This window comes from Piliocolobus tephrosceles, chromosome 8 (assembly GCF_002776525.5).
Source record: "Piliocolobus tephrosceles isolate RC106 chromosome 8, ASM277652v3, whole genome shotgun sequence".
In the NCBI taxonomy this organism is placed as follows: domain Eukaryota; kingdom Metazoa; phylum Chordata; class Mammalia; order Primates; family Cercopithecidae; genus Piliocolobus; species Piliocolobus tephrosceles.
The window spans coordinates 32,248,085-32,263,596 of record NC_045441.1 but is presented as its reverse complement, the minus strand read 5'-3'; the positions used below and the strand labels follow the sequence as shown (position 1 = coordinate 32,263,596).

At 45.6% G+C, this 15,512-nt stretch overlaps 1 protein-coding gene across 6 annotated transcripts in view; it reads left to right on the top strand.

Annotated features, from left to right (window-relative positions):
- LOC111552297 (cytochrome c oxidase assembly factor 1 homolog) overlaps nucleotides 1-15,311 on the top strand; it is a 92,329-nt gene extending 77,018 nt beyond the window's left edge. For 3 of the 6 annotated variants that reach the window (XM_023226443.1, XM_023226440.1, XM_031936008.1), the window contains 5 exons: nucleotides 4,470-4,522; nucleotides 6,685-6,784; nucleotides 8,909-9,057; nucleotides 13,936-14,012; nucleotides 14,899-15,311. In XM_023226443.1, the coding sequence (XP_023082211.1) occupies nucleotides 4,508-4,522; nucleotides 6,685-6,784; nucleotides 8,909-9,057; nucleotides 13,936-14,012; nucleotides 14,899-14,998 (441 nt within the window). In that variant the 5' untranslated portion in view covers nucleotides 4,470-4,507 and the 3' untranslated portion in view covers nucleotides 14,999-15,311. Of the gene's footprint in view, nucleotides 1-4,290; nucleotides 4,385-4,469; nucleotides 4,523-6,684; nucleotides 6,785-8,908; nucleotides 9,058-13,935; nucleotides 14,013-14,898 lie in introns of those variants that run through there. The other 3 variants (XM_023226442.2, XM_023226441.3, XM_023226444.1) reach the window with 2 other exon arrangements.
- Nucleotides 15,312-15,512: the final 201 nt, after the last annotated feature.

Below are 15,512 nucleotides of genomic sequence, written 5' to 3'. Positions count from 1 at the left end.
GCCATTCTCCTGCCTCAGCCTCCCGAGTAGCTGGGACTATAGGCGCCCGCCACCTCGCCCGGCTAGTTTTTTTTTTTGTATTTTTTTTAGTAGAGACGGGGTTTCACCGTGTTAGCCAGGATGGTCTTGATCTCCTGACCTCGTGATCCGCCCATCTCGGCCTCCCAAAGTGCTGGGATTACAGGCTTGAGCCACCGCGCCCGGCGCCTTACTTTTTTTATTTCTGTTGTCTTAAGCATAATTCTCTGTACTATCTTTCTGCCGCCCCCAACCCCTCTACCATGGCCCTTGACAATTTTTCGATTTTTAAAGGCTGAACGATATGTAATCCGCGGGGTGGCAGTAGCAATGAGCTGTGCCCATTCAATAATAGGGAGGAACCATCTTTCCATTTCCTACCGGTAGTCGCTAAGTGATTTTGTATCTCTTTGTTTTACCTTGTTCCCTTAAACTATAACTTGGAGATATATTGATTAAAACTTTCCCAGTGTAGCAGTGATTTGCTTCTGGCAGATGGAAATGGCTTCTGGACAGCACATCCTACCTGTGTGAGAAGCTGATTGTTCTGAAATCCATGGTCTTGGCTTAGTGGAGAAACCATGGCCTCTGGAGTCAGATGCATGTAATAGTTCTGACAGGGAATAGCTGCATGACCATAAGCAAGTTTCAGAACCTTTCTTAAGGCTTTTTTTTTTGTTCAGAAAGGCAAAAATAATATCTACCTTTTATGATTGTTTTAAGAAATAGGAGTAGTGCATATAAAACATCCTGCATGGTGCCTGGCCCATAGTAGTTACCCAGATGTAGTTCAAGCCAGGCCAGCCATGTTACCCAGAGGAGCAGAGGTGAAGTGAATAGGTTATGCTTGGCAAAGCACTGCTTTAGAGGACTCTGGGTGTTAATAGGCCTAGTGGGAATGTCACATGGCCTGTGTTCATAGCCGGGCTTTTGACCCTGCTCCTGCTTCAGCTACCTGTAATGCTGCTTTATGTGCTTTGTTCCCAGTATACCACTGGTTCCCAAGCCCGGCTGCATATTGCAATTACTTGAGAAGGTTAAAAACCACCATTGCCTGGGTCTTGCCCCTGTCGATTCTATTTTAATTGGTCTAGATGTGGCCTGGACATCTGCCTTGTTTGTTTTGAAACAGGGTCTTGCTTTGTCGTCCAGGCTGGAGTGCAGCGGCATGGTCTCGGCTTATGGCGACCTCCACTCCTGGGCTCAAGCCATCCGCCTGCCTCAGCTTCCTGAGTAGCTGGGACCACAGGTGCACACCACTACACCTGACTGATTTTTGTATTTTTTGTAAAGATTGGGTTCTGCCATGTTACCCAGGCTGGTCTTGAACTCTTGGGCTCAAGTGATCTTCCTGCCTTGGCCTCCTGAAAGGTGGGGATTACAGGCATGAGCCACCGCACCTGGCCTTTTTTTTTTTTAAGCTCTTCCTGTGATTCTGGTGTGCTTCCCAGCTTGAAGTTGCACCACCTGCCTGCTTCCACCCTTCCCTTGTGGGATCCTGTCTATGGCTTGAACTCCCTGGCTGTTCTGTTGATCCCCCTGGTGATGCTTCCTCTGGTCCGGGCTGAAGGGAGGCTGACAGGATCCTCCAGCCTGTGCCAGCTCGAGCGTCTGCTGCATCTGTTCAGCATACTGTTCTTTGGCTCTAGAAAGGGTTTAGTACTTTGGAAAAGGTTTATAAACTATTTGCCTTTGGAGGCCAAAGTCACCCCTTTGTGTATCAGAGCAGAGCTAAGACTGCTTTCCTAAGAGACCTTGGCCAGTGCTTTGTGCCACCTTCCTGTGGCTAACAAGTTCCTTGATTTTCAATACAGATGCAACCCTTGCCTTTTGGTGAACTGTTAAGCAAATAAATCTGCCCTTATTTGGCAGCGTAGTAGACTGATTGAACTTGAGTTTATTGCAGAGAATGGCACATCACATTTTTAAATTTTCGCTTCTTACTAGAAGACTAGTTCTAAGAGGTAACATTCCTGCAGTTAGCCTGAAATCCATCTCTATTCCTCTACAGTGCCTTTTCTAATTTTTGTTTTTTTGTGAGGTCGGGGAATACTTAACACTCTTCAAAAGGCAACTGAAGGGGCAGGTAAACTGAAGCTGGTTGAAAAGGAGCTCTTGCTACCCCCGACTCACTCCTGAACCCATTTCCTGCCCACCACTCGCACCCCAACCCCTTCTTTGACGTGGAAGGGCTCTGGGGAGACTTGGTTGATCCTCACCGCCTAAGCACTCTTGAGTCCTCACTCTTTTGACTGCTTGTAAAATAATTCTTCTGTTTTTTTGTTTTGTTTTTTTGTTGGTGGGGGAGTATGAATGTGGCTTTCATAGTTGGATGTTATAAAACATAGTCATTTGGTAGTTGGGAACTTTTTATTTTTGTGATCTTGTTTTTAATTCTCAGGATGTTTGCGACACCAGTCACTCGAGAGAATCTCTGAGTCTTGGCGAGGGCTTTCTGAGGGTTCATGTATTCTTAGCAGCTGTTGTCTTCTGACTCAGTGGTAGATTTGCCTTTTCCCATGGACACTCTGGACCTTGTAGCTCCTCAAGCTTCCCTGTCTGCTGAGCAGATAGGAAGCCATGTCAAATATGTGGCACCTTGAGGAAATACCTAGTGAATAATAGTATGTCCTATTGTGCTCTAACTTTATTTCAGCCTTATTTCTTTTCTGAATATTATTTTTCATTTATCTTCATTTCCTCATCTATCTGTTTTCTTCTCTTCTAAAGTATGTATCTTTGTTAGCTCCATCATCCTTTTTGGAATGAGCAAGTATAAAAATAAGTAAATAAATAAATAAGACCCATCCTAAATATTTTAAGAAACCACCATTTTGCGGCACACTTGCTACCTTGGTCTTAGCTCTGGGCTCTGCTGTCCTCTGGCAGTACTGCTGCATTGCCTTCTCTCCCCGCATCTGCCCACCCCTCTGTCCCAGAGAGATTTTTCTGTAGCCCCTCATCTGCAGAGTCCCACAGCTCAGGGTCGAGGGTCTTTCTTAGCAGTAATCACCCCCTATGCTGCTGCCCCTCCGTTTCCGGACCTGTTTCCTGTGGCTCCTCTCCTGCACTTTACACTTCAGTTCTTGTTTCTGCCCACTCTGCCTTTGTCATTTCCTGGATCTGAAGCTGTTCTCCTACTCTTTCACCTCTCTCTTCTCGGTAAACTTCTGTGAAACCTCCGCTGATTCCCTGCAGCAGGGTTGACCACTTCCTGAGTGTTACTTCATCTCTTGGTGCATATATCTGGTTGCACTAACCAGGCTGCTGCTAGCCCGAAGGCACCTTTGTGCAAATTAGAAAAAGACACCCACCCCTTCTGCAAGATACTTCATAGTACTTCCAACTGCTGGCAAACCGTCTTAATAAAGACAGACATCTTTGATGTCTCTAATGTGCATGGTGCTCTACAAGGGTTGTGCAGTGCATAGCTGTGCAGTTGTATGTGATAGGTCTATGTTATAATTATTTGTTTAATTGTCTGTATTCCCTTCAGGACTAAGGAAAATTCCTTATATCTTGATACTGTTTTTATATTCTTACTGTCTGACCAGATCAGACCCTCAGTAACCGTTTGCTAAACGAAAGAAGGAATGAAGGTACAAATATGTATCTACCTTGTCTGGAAAAATAGCAGGAAAGGCATGCCTGCCAAGGACTTTTACACTGAACAGTAAGAATATATTTTAGCTCAGAGACACTGTTTTCACGTTTCAATATTGCTTTAATTAGATATCTTAAAGCTAGTGTACCACAGTGGGTGAAAAGCAGATGCTGGAGCTAGACTCCATGAGTTTGAATCCCCGTTCTATCACTTACTCACTTATTAGTGCACCTTTGGGCATATTACTTAACCTCTCTGTGCCTCAGTTTACTCATCTATAAAATGAGGGTGATGATAATAGTTCCTACTTCAAAGGCTTGTGAGAATTAAATGAATTATGTAAAGTGCTTAGAATAGTACAAGACACATAATAGTAAGAGAAGTGTTAGGTTAGGTATTGTCAATATTGTTAAAGTTCATATATGGATTTACTATACTATTGTTTGTTTTTAACTGTGAAGTGCTGTTTTCACTCTGTCATGTACAGCTTTTATTGCTAGCATCTTGCTTCTGCGGGTCCAGCCACCTGCTGATTGGCCCCGTGTTTGCGCTGTGGTCAAAGCACTTGCTGCCTGCGGTTCTCCCTCGCACACACGGGTTCTTTGGTTGCTGTTAACAAAAGTACATAGGACACAGACAGGAAACCCGCAGGCTTTGTTTTTTCTTCCTAATTTGGCAGAAGGGGGAAAAACCAGGGCCTTTCTCAGACAAGGCTTGTTTTAGAGTTTAAATTTAACTTCTTGTTCATGTTCTAAAGCTTGGGTTGGTAATAAATCTTGGCTGTACGAGACTAGAGAGAATTGGGCTTTAAAAAATGATTTTAATGTAAAATCTTTTCTAATTGCAGGACAACTTGCCTTTGCTGATTTTCAAGAGAGTTGTGCTATGATGTGGCAAAAGGTAATGGAATGTTCTAGGGCCAAGTTCCCCACTAGAACGTGCCAGGGTATTCTCGAGTTAGACAATAGAAGAAAGTCACTCCCCGAATAGTTACGGGCTTCTCCTGGTCTTTAGGGTTCACTTGTGCTTTAACTTCACAGGAGGGATGGGAGGGGCATTTTCTGCATTGTTTCCGGCTTTGTCTTTCTCTGGTGTCTCATGCTGGCATTGGAAGCTGTAACACTCTGGGAACGTCTGCATAACCCAGTCTGGCTGCCTCACCCTGTTGAGCTCTCTTCAAATTAAGCAAGATCTGACTAATACATTCTTCAGAGATGCTCTGACCGTTTTCATTATGAGAACTAAATGGCTTTTCCCAGATCACATTACTGTAATTGACTTTACACTCATTTTGATACTCTTACATATTATAGGGCACTAGCTAGAACTCTCACAGCAGTTGATGTACATTTGTTTGTGGTTTCAACAGCCTTTTCTTAGTTAAACAAAACAGCATATAAGCAGATAATACAAAGATAATCTAAAATGTCACCCTCCTTCATTTGTTAAATTGATCAAAGCCCTTTATATACATAAACCTGGATTAAATATTTTAGTATAGAACTGGTCACCCGTAGCCTGATTCAAGGGTATGTTTAGTTATTAGTTCTCAGAAAGAATGTCTCCCTGAGGAACTTCCTCCAACAGGGTTTCTATGGATTCCTTTACATTCAAGTTTTCAGAAATGATGAGTAGACAATTAGTTGTTACTCTGTGTTCTGGAAGGTAGAGAAGCAGATGGTGAGAATGTGTTCCAGCCAACAAAGGAACTCACATTATACCTAACTTTTCTGCACTGCATTACCTCTGACCCCTTTAGGACACATCAGAGGCTTTGTTTTGTGAAAGGAGCACAATTAAAATCTAAGGTTAAATCTTCAAGTAGGGGCACAAATACTTACGGAGTTTTTTCCTTTATCTAAAACCGGAATTTCCTTGTCTGTCCAAAATCTCTATTCGTTTTGGAGAAATGTCAGCAAAGACAGACAGGAATTTACCTAAATCTCACTTAGGGTTGGGATGCGCTGATGGTCAAAGCAAACTGAAAACCCACAGAAATAATTTGATTCACAAATGCATTTTGTTAGCAATTTTTAAAAATTGGTTGTCAGCATTTAGAATCCAGGCAATTTCACATTAAAAAAAAAAAAATCAGATTTCTGACCCCTCTTGAAAATGGAAAGATCCATTGAGACTGGGGCCACATAGCCACAGTCAGCTGGAGCCAGGTTGAAGCTGTCTTCTTGGCTGGGCCTTACGTCCTTGTCTTTGCAGTGTCTGCTGTCTTTTATGTGACCTGTTTGGCCCTGTGAGCATTTGAATTGTGACCCCCTCTCCTGTCCTTTCCTGTCCTACTCCTATAGCCCACGTCCTACTGTTTTATGGTCAGGTATCTTACACTTTTCAGAAAGCCTCAGGCCGTATCTTACACTTTTCAGGAAGCCTCAGGCCACTGTGAGCAGTGGTTAAATGGCCACCAGGAAGGAGGAGAGTTGGCTCCAGGGAGTCCACTGCTGCTCCCAGCCCCACCCAGGCCTTCAGGGGACAGGAGCTAAAGCCAGGGTGGATGTGGTGTGCTGTATTTGCTGAGCTGGCATCCCTCCATCTGTTCGTTCAGCCTGAAAGTCATAACCAAAGTTTCCTCATCCCAAGGGTGGGGCATTTTTCAAAATATGAAAGAATGGAGCCAGTGACAGCTCCAGCCCATTTGCAGGCTTATAAGGACCAGCCATTGCCACAAAGGATAAGCTTCCTGTTTACCAGTTGGCCTGAGACAAAGTGGTTGTGCTTCCTGGCCACGCGGGGCTTGGCACACAGTCTGGGCTCTGTCTGTCAGGATGGTGGGCTGAATGCTTGCTCTGTGCTGGGCCGGCTGGGGGCGGCAGGGCCCCCACAGCATGGGTCCTGGACATGGGCCACTCTTGAGAGGGCACCCTCAGAAGGGCACTCAGTTTGGCTCCAGAACCAACCCTGGCATTTGGAAAGGAAGCAAATGAGGGAGGGCAGTCTGGCCTCCTTGCTGACTTCCTTAATGCTTCTTTCCTTGAGGGGCCCACGCCAGGCAAATCCCCTTGGCACAAAGCAGGGAATCCTACAATAAATTTGTATCTTTTGTTTTTAAGTATCCAGGAAGCAGGCAGTCAATTCCTCTGGGAATAAAGGTCCTTTTCGGCGGTGTGTTCGGTGCTGGGGGCTTTGCCCTTGTGTATTACCTCATACAAAGTAAGTATCCTGCAAGCCACGTGCAGCCTGACCTCCTCCTAGCAATCCTGCTCCTGCTCCTCTATCAGAGGAAATACTTGAGATGTTTTCTTTAGATTAGAGAAGGAGGAGAGGGTGATTTTAAAGGCTAGTCCACCATTTCATTGGCTGTAGCTTCCTCTGTATCCTGTAATCTCAGTTTTTCCAGGAGCAACGAGTACAAATAAAAGGACCAGGACTCATTTGCATAAGAAGCCTAGCAAAGCACGGTGGGGTTTCAGTCCAGTGCACACACAGTGGCTCCATCAAGATTCTGAGATTATATAAAGAAAGTACAGAGGGAAGGGGAATACCAGATGGTTCACAGGTGGGGAAAGCTGTGAGTATGCGTCCAGTGTTGTCAGCCTTTGTTGCACTTTCATTCTTTGCTGTTGATTTAATGGAGGAGGGACCACAAGCAAGGGACTCTGACGGGCAGAAAATAAAAGCAGAGACCACGATGGCAAAATCCCGACACACGCAGCTTCCAGCCCCACTGCCCTCAAATTTGAATTTGTAAAGACAGGCCACAATTACTGTCACCAGCCAGGACATTTAAGGTCATTTTAATGCTACTGGTGGCAAAGCGGCAGCAGTTTTTTCCAGACCGACTTTTTTAAGGCTCCTTTATCCCCACCCAGCTTGGCTCCTCATCCACTCTGCAACATTTTCACTTCTTCCCAGGATGTGAGTGTCACCAGCAGACAAGCAAACAGGCTCCAGTGTCCTCTGCAGCCTCTCTGCACCTTCCTGCAGAGTTGGTGGAGTTGCTGAGTCTGGAGGGGGCTTGAGATGAGCATTCCCAGGAATGATTTAGACTGAATAATTTGGCCTCCTCTTCCCTCTGCCAAAGGACAGGGGCAGGACATGAGAGGAATGGGTGCATTTTTGGGTCAGGGTTCAGCCTTCTGGTGTGGCAGCCTTTCTCCCTTAGGAGGCTGCTAAGTCGGTGAGACCTGGGCACTGCAGCCGACTGCCTGGGTTGAATGGTTGAATCTTGGCTCCAGCTCTTGACCAGCTATGTGGCCTTATGGGGGAGTCCGTCACCTTTCTGGGCGTTAGTTACCTTATTGGTGTGATGTGTGGTAATATTAGTGCCTGTGCATGAGGTGAGAATTGAATCTCACAACACGAGAGCTATTGAACATTGTGAGATGTGTGAAGTACTGAGAACAGTGCCTGGCCATAGAAATCACTCAATAAAGATTACCTGTCTGGACTCTGCTTCTGTCCCTTCTTTTCCTGTCATGGCTGGCACCGTGTTCATTCCTGTGGCATTCCCTGTATCCCTGTTCCTGGGAAGCAGCCCAGGAGGGGGATTCCGTTGGCCTCTCCAGGGTCAGGTCACCTTTCCCTTCATTAGTGTGATGGGCCCTTCAGAAGGGAAGCACTTTCTGTGGCCAAACTGAACAGCCTGCTTGGGGAGCCTGCCTGTGCTCCCTCCTTCGGGCAGCTGATGATTAGAACGTACAGCTTCTGGGAGGTGCTGCCCAGAGTTCCCAGGTAGCCTGTGGGCTCAGAATGATTCCTGAGACTGAGAGCAGTTTGACTTGAAATGTTGGCTTAAATCTCAATGAGTGAACATTCTCATATCCTGTGTCTTGGCCTGAGGGTTTTGTTAATGTTGTGGCCTATTTTACGTCTCATGTTAGTGGAACAGGCAATGTTTAGAAGTCAGGTGTCATGGCTTCTGGCCTCAGCTTTGCCGTGGACCAGCTGTGTCACTTTGAACAAGTCATGGAATCATAGGACTTTAGAGGAAACTTAGAGACTTGAGAGGAAACTTAGGGAAGAGCTGATCAAACCCCTTAGGTGTAGAAATAAGGCAATGACTGAGGGTAGAAATGAGGTGAAGCAGAAAGGGTCTGCATGAGGTCAAGGCCCAAGGTCATGTGCACATCCCTGCAAAACACTGCCTGCCTGTGCTTTGGTTTTTGAGTCTGTAAAATGGACAGTTTAGAGTAGATGGTCCTAATTATTCGTCCATCCACAAATTTCATGTTTCTGTTTCTACCCTGTACGTCAATTGTATTATTTAATTTTCTTTGTAGTAGATTCTACCTGACCAAGTTCAATAAGAAAAATAAGTGTGTCTTTCGTCCTTAGAGCTTCATTCCAGGGGTTTATATTACAAGTTGGCAATGGAGCAGCTGCAGAGCCATCCCGAGGCACAGGAAGCTCTGGGCCCTCCTCTCAACATCCATTATCTCAAGCTCACCGACAGGGAAAACTTCGTGGACATTGCTGATGCCAAGGTAGCGTGCTTTCCCGGCGAACTGCAGGCTGGTGCCTGCTGAAGGAGAGGAGAGTCTACTGTCTCCTGGAAAGTCTTGGAGTTACGGATTTGGGATGGGAAAATCCACTAAGTAAAGCTAGGGTTAGCACCTTTAAAAAAAGTTTTATTATGGATTTTAATGTTTATGTAAAATATATTTTATATTATAGATATATTTCTATATACTTTTCTTCCATTCTGGGGAATTGATGTGGCAGGGAATGCAGTGGGTATGCTGAAGTCACCATCTTGAATTGAAGGTAGTAGAGAAATGACCAGTGGCGGTTTGCTACCATGTTGGCTTTGATAGCTCTCAGCACTCTGGGAGGCTGAGGTAAGAGGATAGCTGGAGCCCTGGAGTTTGAGACCAGCCTGGGCAACACAGCAAGACCCTGTCTCTATCTCTCTATCTCTCTGCCTGCCTATCTGTCTGTCTATCAATCAATTATCTATCTATCTATCTATCTATCTATCTATCTATCTATCTATCTATAATTTAGCCAGGTGTGATAGTGCACACCTATAATCCCAGCTACCCAGGAGGCTGAAGCAGGAGGATCACTTGAACTCAGGAGTTGGAGGCTGCAGTGAGCTATGATCATGTCACTGCACTCTACCTTGGGTGACAGAGTGAAACTATGTCTAAAATAAAAAAAAGAGAAAGCACCTGTATCCAGTCAGTGCTCATTCAAATGTAACCAACTCTTTAAACTTTGATTTTTAAAGTTTATTTATTTACATTGCTTCCACAGAATACCAACCCATTTTTTTAGCTGTAACTTATCTTTTTGTACTTGATCACACTCACTTGCATGTAAAATGCATTTGTTCTTCTGTTTAACAAACATTGGCCGGGCACGGTGGCTCAAGCCTGTAATCCCAGCACTTTGGGAGGCCGAGACGGGCGGATCACGAGGTCAGGAGATCGAGACCATCCTGGCTAACACGGTGAAACCCTGTCTTTACTAAAAATATACAAAAAAACTAGCTGGGCGAGGTGGCGGGCGCCTGTAGTCTCAGCTACTCCGGTGGCTGAGGCAGGAGAATGGCGTGAACCCGGGAGGCGGAGCTTGCAGTGAGCGGAGATCCGGCCACCGCACTCCAGCCCAGGCGACAGAGCGAGACTCCGTTTAAAAAAAAAAAAAACAAAAACAAACAAACAAACATATTTTGAGTATATACTCTAGTTTGAGGAATGATTCTAAGCTATGTGGGGAATAGAGGTGCAGAAGGCTTTTGGGGTTTTATGGTTGAAAATTCCTGAGTAAGACAGGGTGAGGCAAGCCCTGTCACTGTTATGCAGGCCTAGGGGGAGTGGCTGGAGGCCTGGGACATGGCTGTGAGGACTTTGAACGGTGGAGAGGAACACCCGGCTGAGGAGCAGCATGACCGGGAAGGTCGTCACTGTGTCCCCTGTCAGTGTGATATGACAGTGGAGGCACAGGTGGGCGAGGTGGGTGTGGGCGGGTAGGAGAGGCCGCGGCCACCAGGGGGCCACAGTATCATCTTGGAAGGTGTGTGCTTGACTCTAGCAGCAGAAGCCCGTAAAGTATTGGAAGGATAAGAGTGAGGTGATCTGACCTGCATTATTTTTTGTTATTTTTAGTATGTTCTTAATGGACCTAGCTCTAATGAGACATTTTTCGAACTACAAAAGCAATTCATGCTCTGGTATTCTGATTAAAATACTCGGTTTTAAAAGAAAGTGTGTTTGTGTAGATTGGCGATGTCCAGGGACTGGCTACAGTGAGCCACCTTTAGGAGAGAGACGCAGCCACACTGGTGTGCAGTGGTGAGAGCATGAACCAGAGGTGTGGCCTGGAGAAGCAAAAGATGGATGTGAAGGCATCGTGGCATCCAGGTGACAGAACTTGGTAACAGTCATGTATCAGGAGTGGGTGGGTCGGAGGTGATGCTCCAGTGTCCAGCATGAATGTTAGTGGAAGGACGGCAGCGACACTGCGTGAGAGAGGACACGTAGGAGGAGCACAGGGAAGGGCTGGCATGTGTAGGAGGAGCACAGGGAAGAGCTGGAGTGCTCACTCTGTGCCAGGCCACTGGATTGCTCCCATGGTGTGGCGGAGCCCGTCTGTGCTTCCTTGTCGTTGGTCACTTGGCTAGACCCCAGCAATCCTGAGAACCTGGAAAAGCCAGCAGGTAGGTCTGGCTGTTGCATTTCTCTCGGCACAGAGCACAGAGCCCAGCTGTAGCGCTGAGGAAGTGTGTGCCAAAGGCGCCTTGGCTGGGGCTGGTTGATGCAGCATCCATGATCTGGTGCTCCAGGAACCCCAGTGAGAGTAGGGTGAGGCCATAGTGGTTTTGGTGGGAGCTTTGTTCTGTCCAGCTTTCACTTTGGCCCCAGTGGTGCTGAGAGGGCGCCTTCCTGGGCTTCCCCACATCCCTGGGACCTTGGCCATGGCGTGACTATGTTGGCTGTGGTGCTAGGTTCTGGCTTCTGCTGCCAAATGCTGTGACTCCGCAGTGACAGGAGTTCAGAGTCTGCTGCATCACAGCCACCCGGAGCCTCAGCACATGCCTTCCAATTTGTGGACTATTTTTGACATTCTGTCAGGGTCCTTACTTTCTTTATAATCAGCTGTTTGTAAGGATGCTTGTATACAACATACGCCCTCTTATCCCAAATTCCTTTATTTGCACTTCTTACAGTTTTTCCAGAGGTGAGATGTTTCAGTTGTTCATGAAGTAATTGTCGTACATTGGGATTTTTTCCAGAGTGTGTGTGTGAGATAGTCACCAGTGACCAACGTTTGCTTTACCAGAACTCCTGCTTTGGCAAGGTCTGGCTGGTGAAGGAACCAGCCCATAAAGTGTCACATCTACACATAGAGGCACAGCTACACACAGTTCAGACACTGGCCCCTCAGAGTTTGCTGTTCTTCAGAATCCTTCTTGCTTCTGCCCATTTTTTTCTCCTTCCTTTTTTTTTTTTTTCTTAAAGCATCCAGAGATGCTCAGTGTATACTCCGTTGCTTAATTCTGTAATCTCCAGAGAAAAGCTGTAGCTTGACTCAAACAGTGGGACCCTGAAGATTTTTTTTTTTTTTTTTTTTTTCCTTGAGATGGAGCCTTGCTCTCTTACCCAGGCTGGAGTACAGCGGTGTGATCTCGGCACACTGCAGCCTCCACCTCCCAGGTTCAAGCGATTCTCCTGCCTCAGCCTCCTGAGTAGCTGGGACTATAGGTGCGCACCACCACGCCTGGCTAATTGTTTGTATTTCTAGTAGAGATGGGGTTTTGCCATATTGCCCAGGCTGATCTCGAACTCCTGGCCTCAAGTGATCCACCCGCCTTGGCCTCCCAAAGTGCTAGGATTACAGGCGGAAGCCACCATGCCCGGCTAAAGATTTGTTCTTAAAGTGTGACTAGTTGACTGCCTATTCACCTGAGTTATGGAGCCATGTTCCAAATCCTGTGCCTTCCTTCAGGTGTGTTTAAAGGAAAGAAAGAGTTTTGGAAAGCACAGATGTGCACCTCAGTAGTTTCTTCTCTTGGTGGCAATTTGGAATGGGTGGGATACTCCCCGCCCCCGCTCCGGGAGGTATCTTGGCCGTTACCGAGGACACGGGAAGGCACTCTGGGAGGTGCCTGTCTCATGACAGGCTTCCTTATTGTGGCTCATAGCTTTGGTTTTCGTGAGAAACTAAAAACATTGCATTCACTATTTTTTTTTCTAAATTGGAGTGTAATCAAACAACTGCTCAGGGGCTCTCAGGCCGACTCCCCGGGCATGGGCATGGCAGCACCTGGCAGCACCCTGTGGTGCGAACCCAGCCTGTGGTGCTGGGGATGAAGGAGAAACCCAGGACTCCGTGTCGTCTTTCCCAGACAAGCCTTCATGTATTATATTTTCCTCACAGCTTGTTCTTTAGGGTCCAGGTCAAAATATGTACCAATTTGCTGGCAATAGGTTCCTCTTTAAAACAGTGAATTTCTTTTGGTATTTTATTATGAAAAATTTCAAACATACAAAAAAGATAAAAGAATTTATACTGTGAGCACCTATAGCTGGTACCTGGATTCTACAGTTAGCATTTTGTTCTGTTTCCGTGAGTCTATAGTGTTATTTAGATGGATTACAAAGTAATTTTCAAACATTATACACGTAAGCACATACATCATTAAGTAGAGTTTAATATTTGTTATGGTTCCTAGTTTTTTTTTCTTTTTTTTTGAGGTAAAATTTACATTCTGTGAAAGGCACAAATCCAAGTGTCCTATCTCTGATGAGTTTTAACAAATACACCCAGTCGTGTCACTCAAGCCGTTATCTAGATGTAGATTGCTCCCAGCACCTGAATTCCCTCGTGCCCTACCCAGTGGGTCCCTTCTCACATCTTCCAGCTCTACCAGAGGCAGTCACTTTTCTTTTTTCTTTTAATGATGTTTGAAAATTACTTTGTAATCCATCAAAATAACAGGTTTCCAGCATAGTTTAGCCTGTTCTAGAATTTAACATAAATAGTTATATACTCCTCCTGTGTAAAGCCCTTTGACTTGGCGTGTTTTTGATACTCATCCATGTTGCTGCGTGTGTCAGGAGTTTGCTCCTTTTTAACAGTGGACTTTTGAGCGATCATTCGAAGTAGGATCATAGGAGGCCTCTGTGCCAAATGCAAAGACTGCTATGCTATTGACCTTACCAGCCAACCAAAGAGGGGCAGGACATTTGGAAAATCAAGTGGATTCTCCAGCTGGGCTGTTAGAAAACAGCTCACTTCTGTGGAGAATCACTGGATTTTATAGGCTTAGCTCTAGAGAGCATCATTTTGTCATCATCTTCTGAAATGACAATAATGTATCCAATTACATCTCTCCTTTCTGTCATTTTACACCACAGTTGAAGATTCCTGTCTCTGGATCCAAGTCAGAGGGCCTTCTCTACGTCCGCTCCTCCAGAGGAGGCCCCTTTCAGAGGTATCCTGGGAAGGTGACGGCAGTCCAGGGGGTGGGAGGAGGACTTCCTGACGGAAGCAACCCTGACTGTTTTCATTTGTTGGTAAATTGCTGTGGGCATAGGAAGAACTGTTTTTCAAGCTTGAAGCTGAAAGCTTCGTGGCCTGGGCAGCAAGCCAGTACTGTGGCTCTTAGCTGAGTCCAGTTTATCCATACAGTCTACTGAATTGCCCTCTCCTTATGCCGTGGAATTCGTAAAACTTTCCAGTTATAGTGATCTAGGTCTGTCATAATTTGATGCTATGTTACAGCTTCTCACTTCACTGCCTCGATTGTTACAAATGAATAAAGGGCATGGATTCTTGTTCCAGAATTTATTCATCACATTCTTTGCATAAGCTCTCCACCCCTTAATTGGCTTTGCTTGTCTGGTTGCCAGTAGCTACATCCACTCACTTCCCCCACGGGAAGCCTCTCTCATAGATGTTTGCTGTTTAGCCAGGCTGTGTTTTAATTCCCAAAGACAAAAGGAGCAGGAGGGCCCACCTAGCTCACCCTGGGCTCACTGACCTCTGAGCCTGGGATTAGTGCACGAGCTGGCTGGATTCCATGCCAGGAACTGAAGGTCAGTGTGAATTAGGAAATGAGAAATAAACTGCTCCTTCTTCTTCCTGATGTCCCTTCCATTCGCCTGTCATTGTTAAGCCTGCCTTGAAGTCGAAGCTGGTTAAATAATGAGAGCCCATGGTAGAATGTTACGAATTGTGTTGACACAGCACTCACAGAAAATGTTTAAAAAGATTTAAGGCATTATTCAAAACAACTGCTTTGTGCGCCCCTTTTTTTGACTATGGCTGTTGCCTCAGTGTTCATAGATTAGAGATATTGTACTTTTGGTTTCTCTCAGGTGGCACCTTGATGAGGTCTTTTTAGAGCTCAAGGATGGTCAGCAGATTCCTGTGTTCAAGCTCAGTGGGGAAAACGGTGATGAAGTAAAAAAGCAGTAGAGAAGACCCAGCAGACCCAGCGTGCTTCTAGTCCATCCTCATCTCTACCATATGCCCACTAGGGTGGTGGCCCATCTGAGTGGCAGACACTCCTGCAACCCAGTTTTCCAGCCACCAGTGGGATGACTGTATGTGCCAGCACATGGTAATTTTGGTATAATTCCAACTTGGGCACAACGAATGCTATTTGTCATTTTTAAACTGAATCCGAAAGAAACTCCTATTATAAATTTGAGATAATTGATTTGAAAGTGCTTTGTATAAAAGCAAAATATAAAAGGAATCAGAATTAATAAAATGTTTGTTGATCTTTGCTAGTTCTCATTTCTTTCCTTTCTCTTCCTCTTCCTTTCCCCTGGAATTTTTCAGTCCTCATTACAAAGCCTGAAGCTCAGTAGTACTGAAGGGATGTTTTCTAAATTATTGACATGAGAATGATGAGGAAGACCACTTTGGTTTTTCACTCTACCTTGAATTCATGTTGTTAAGTAGATTGTGAACATTCTCCATCACT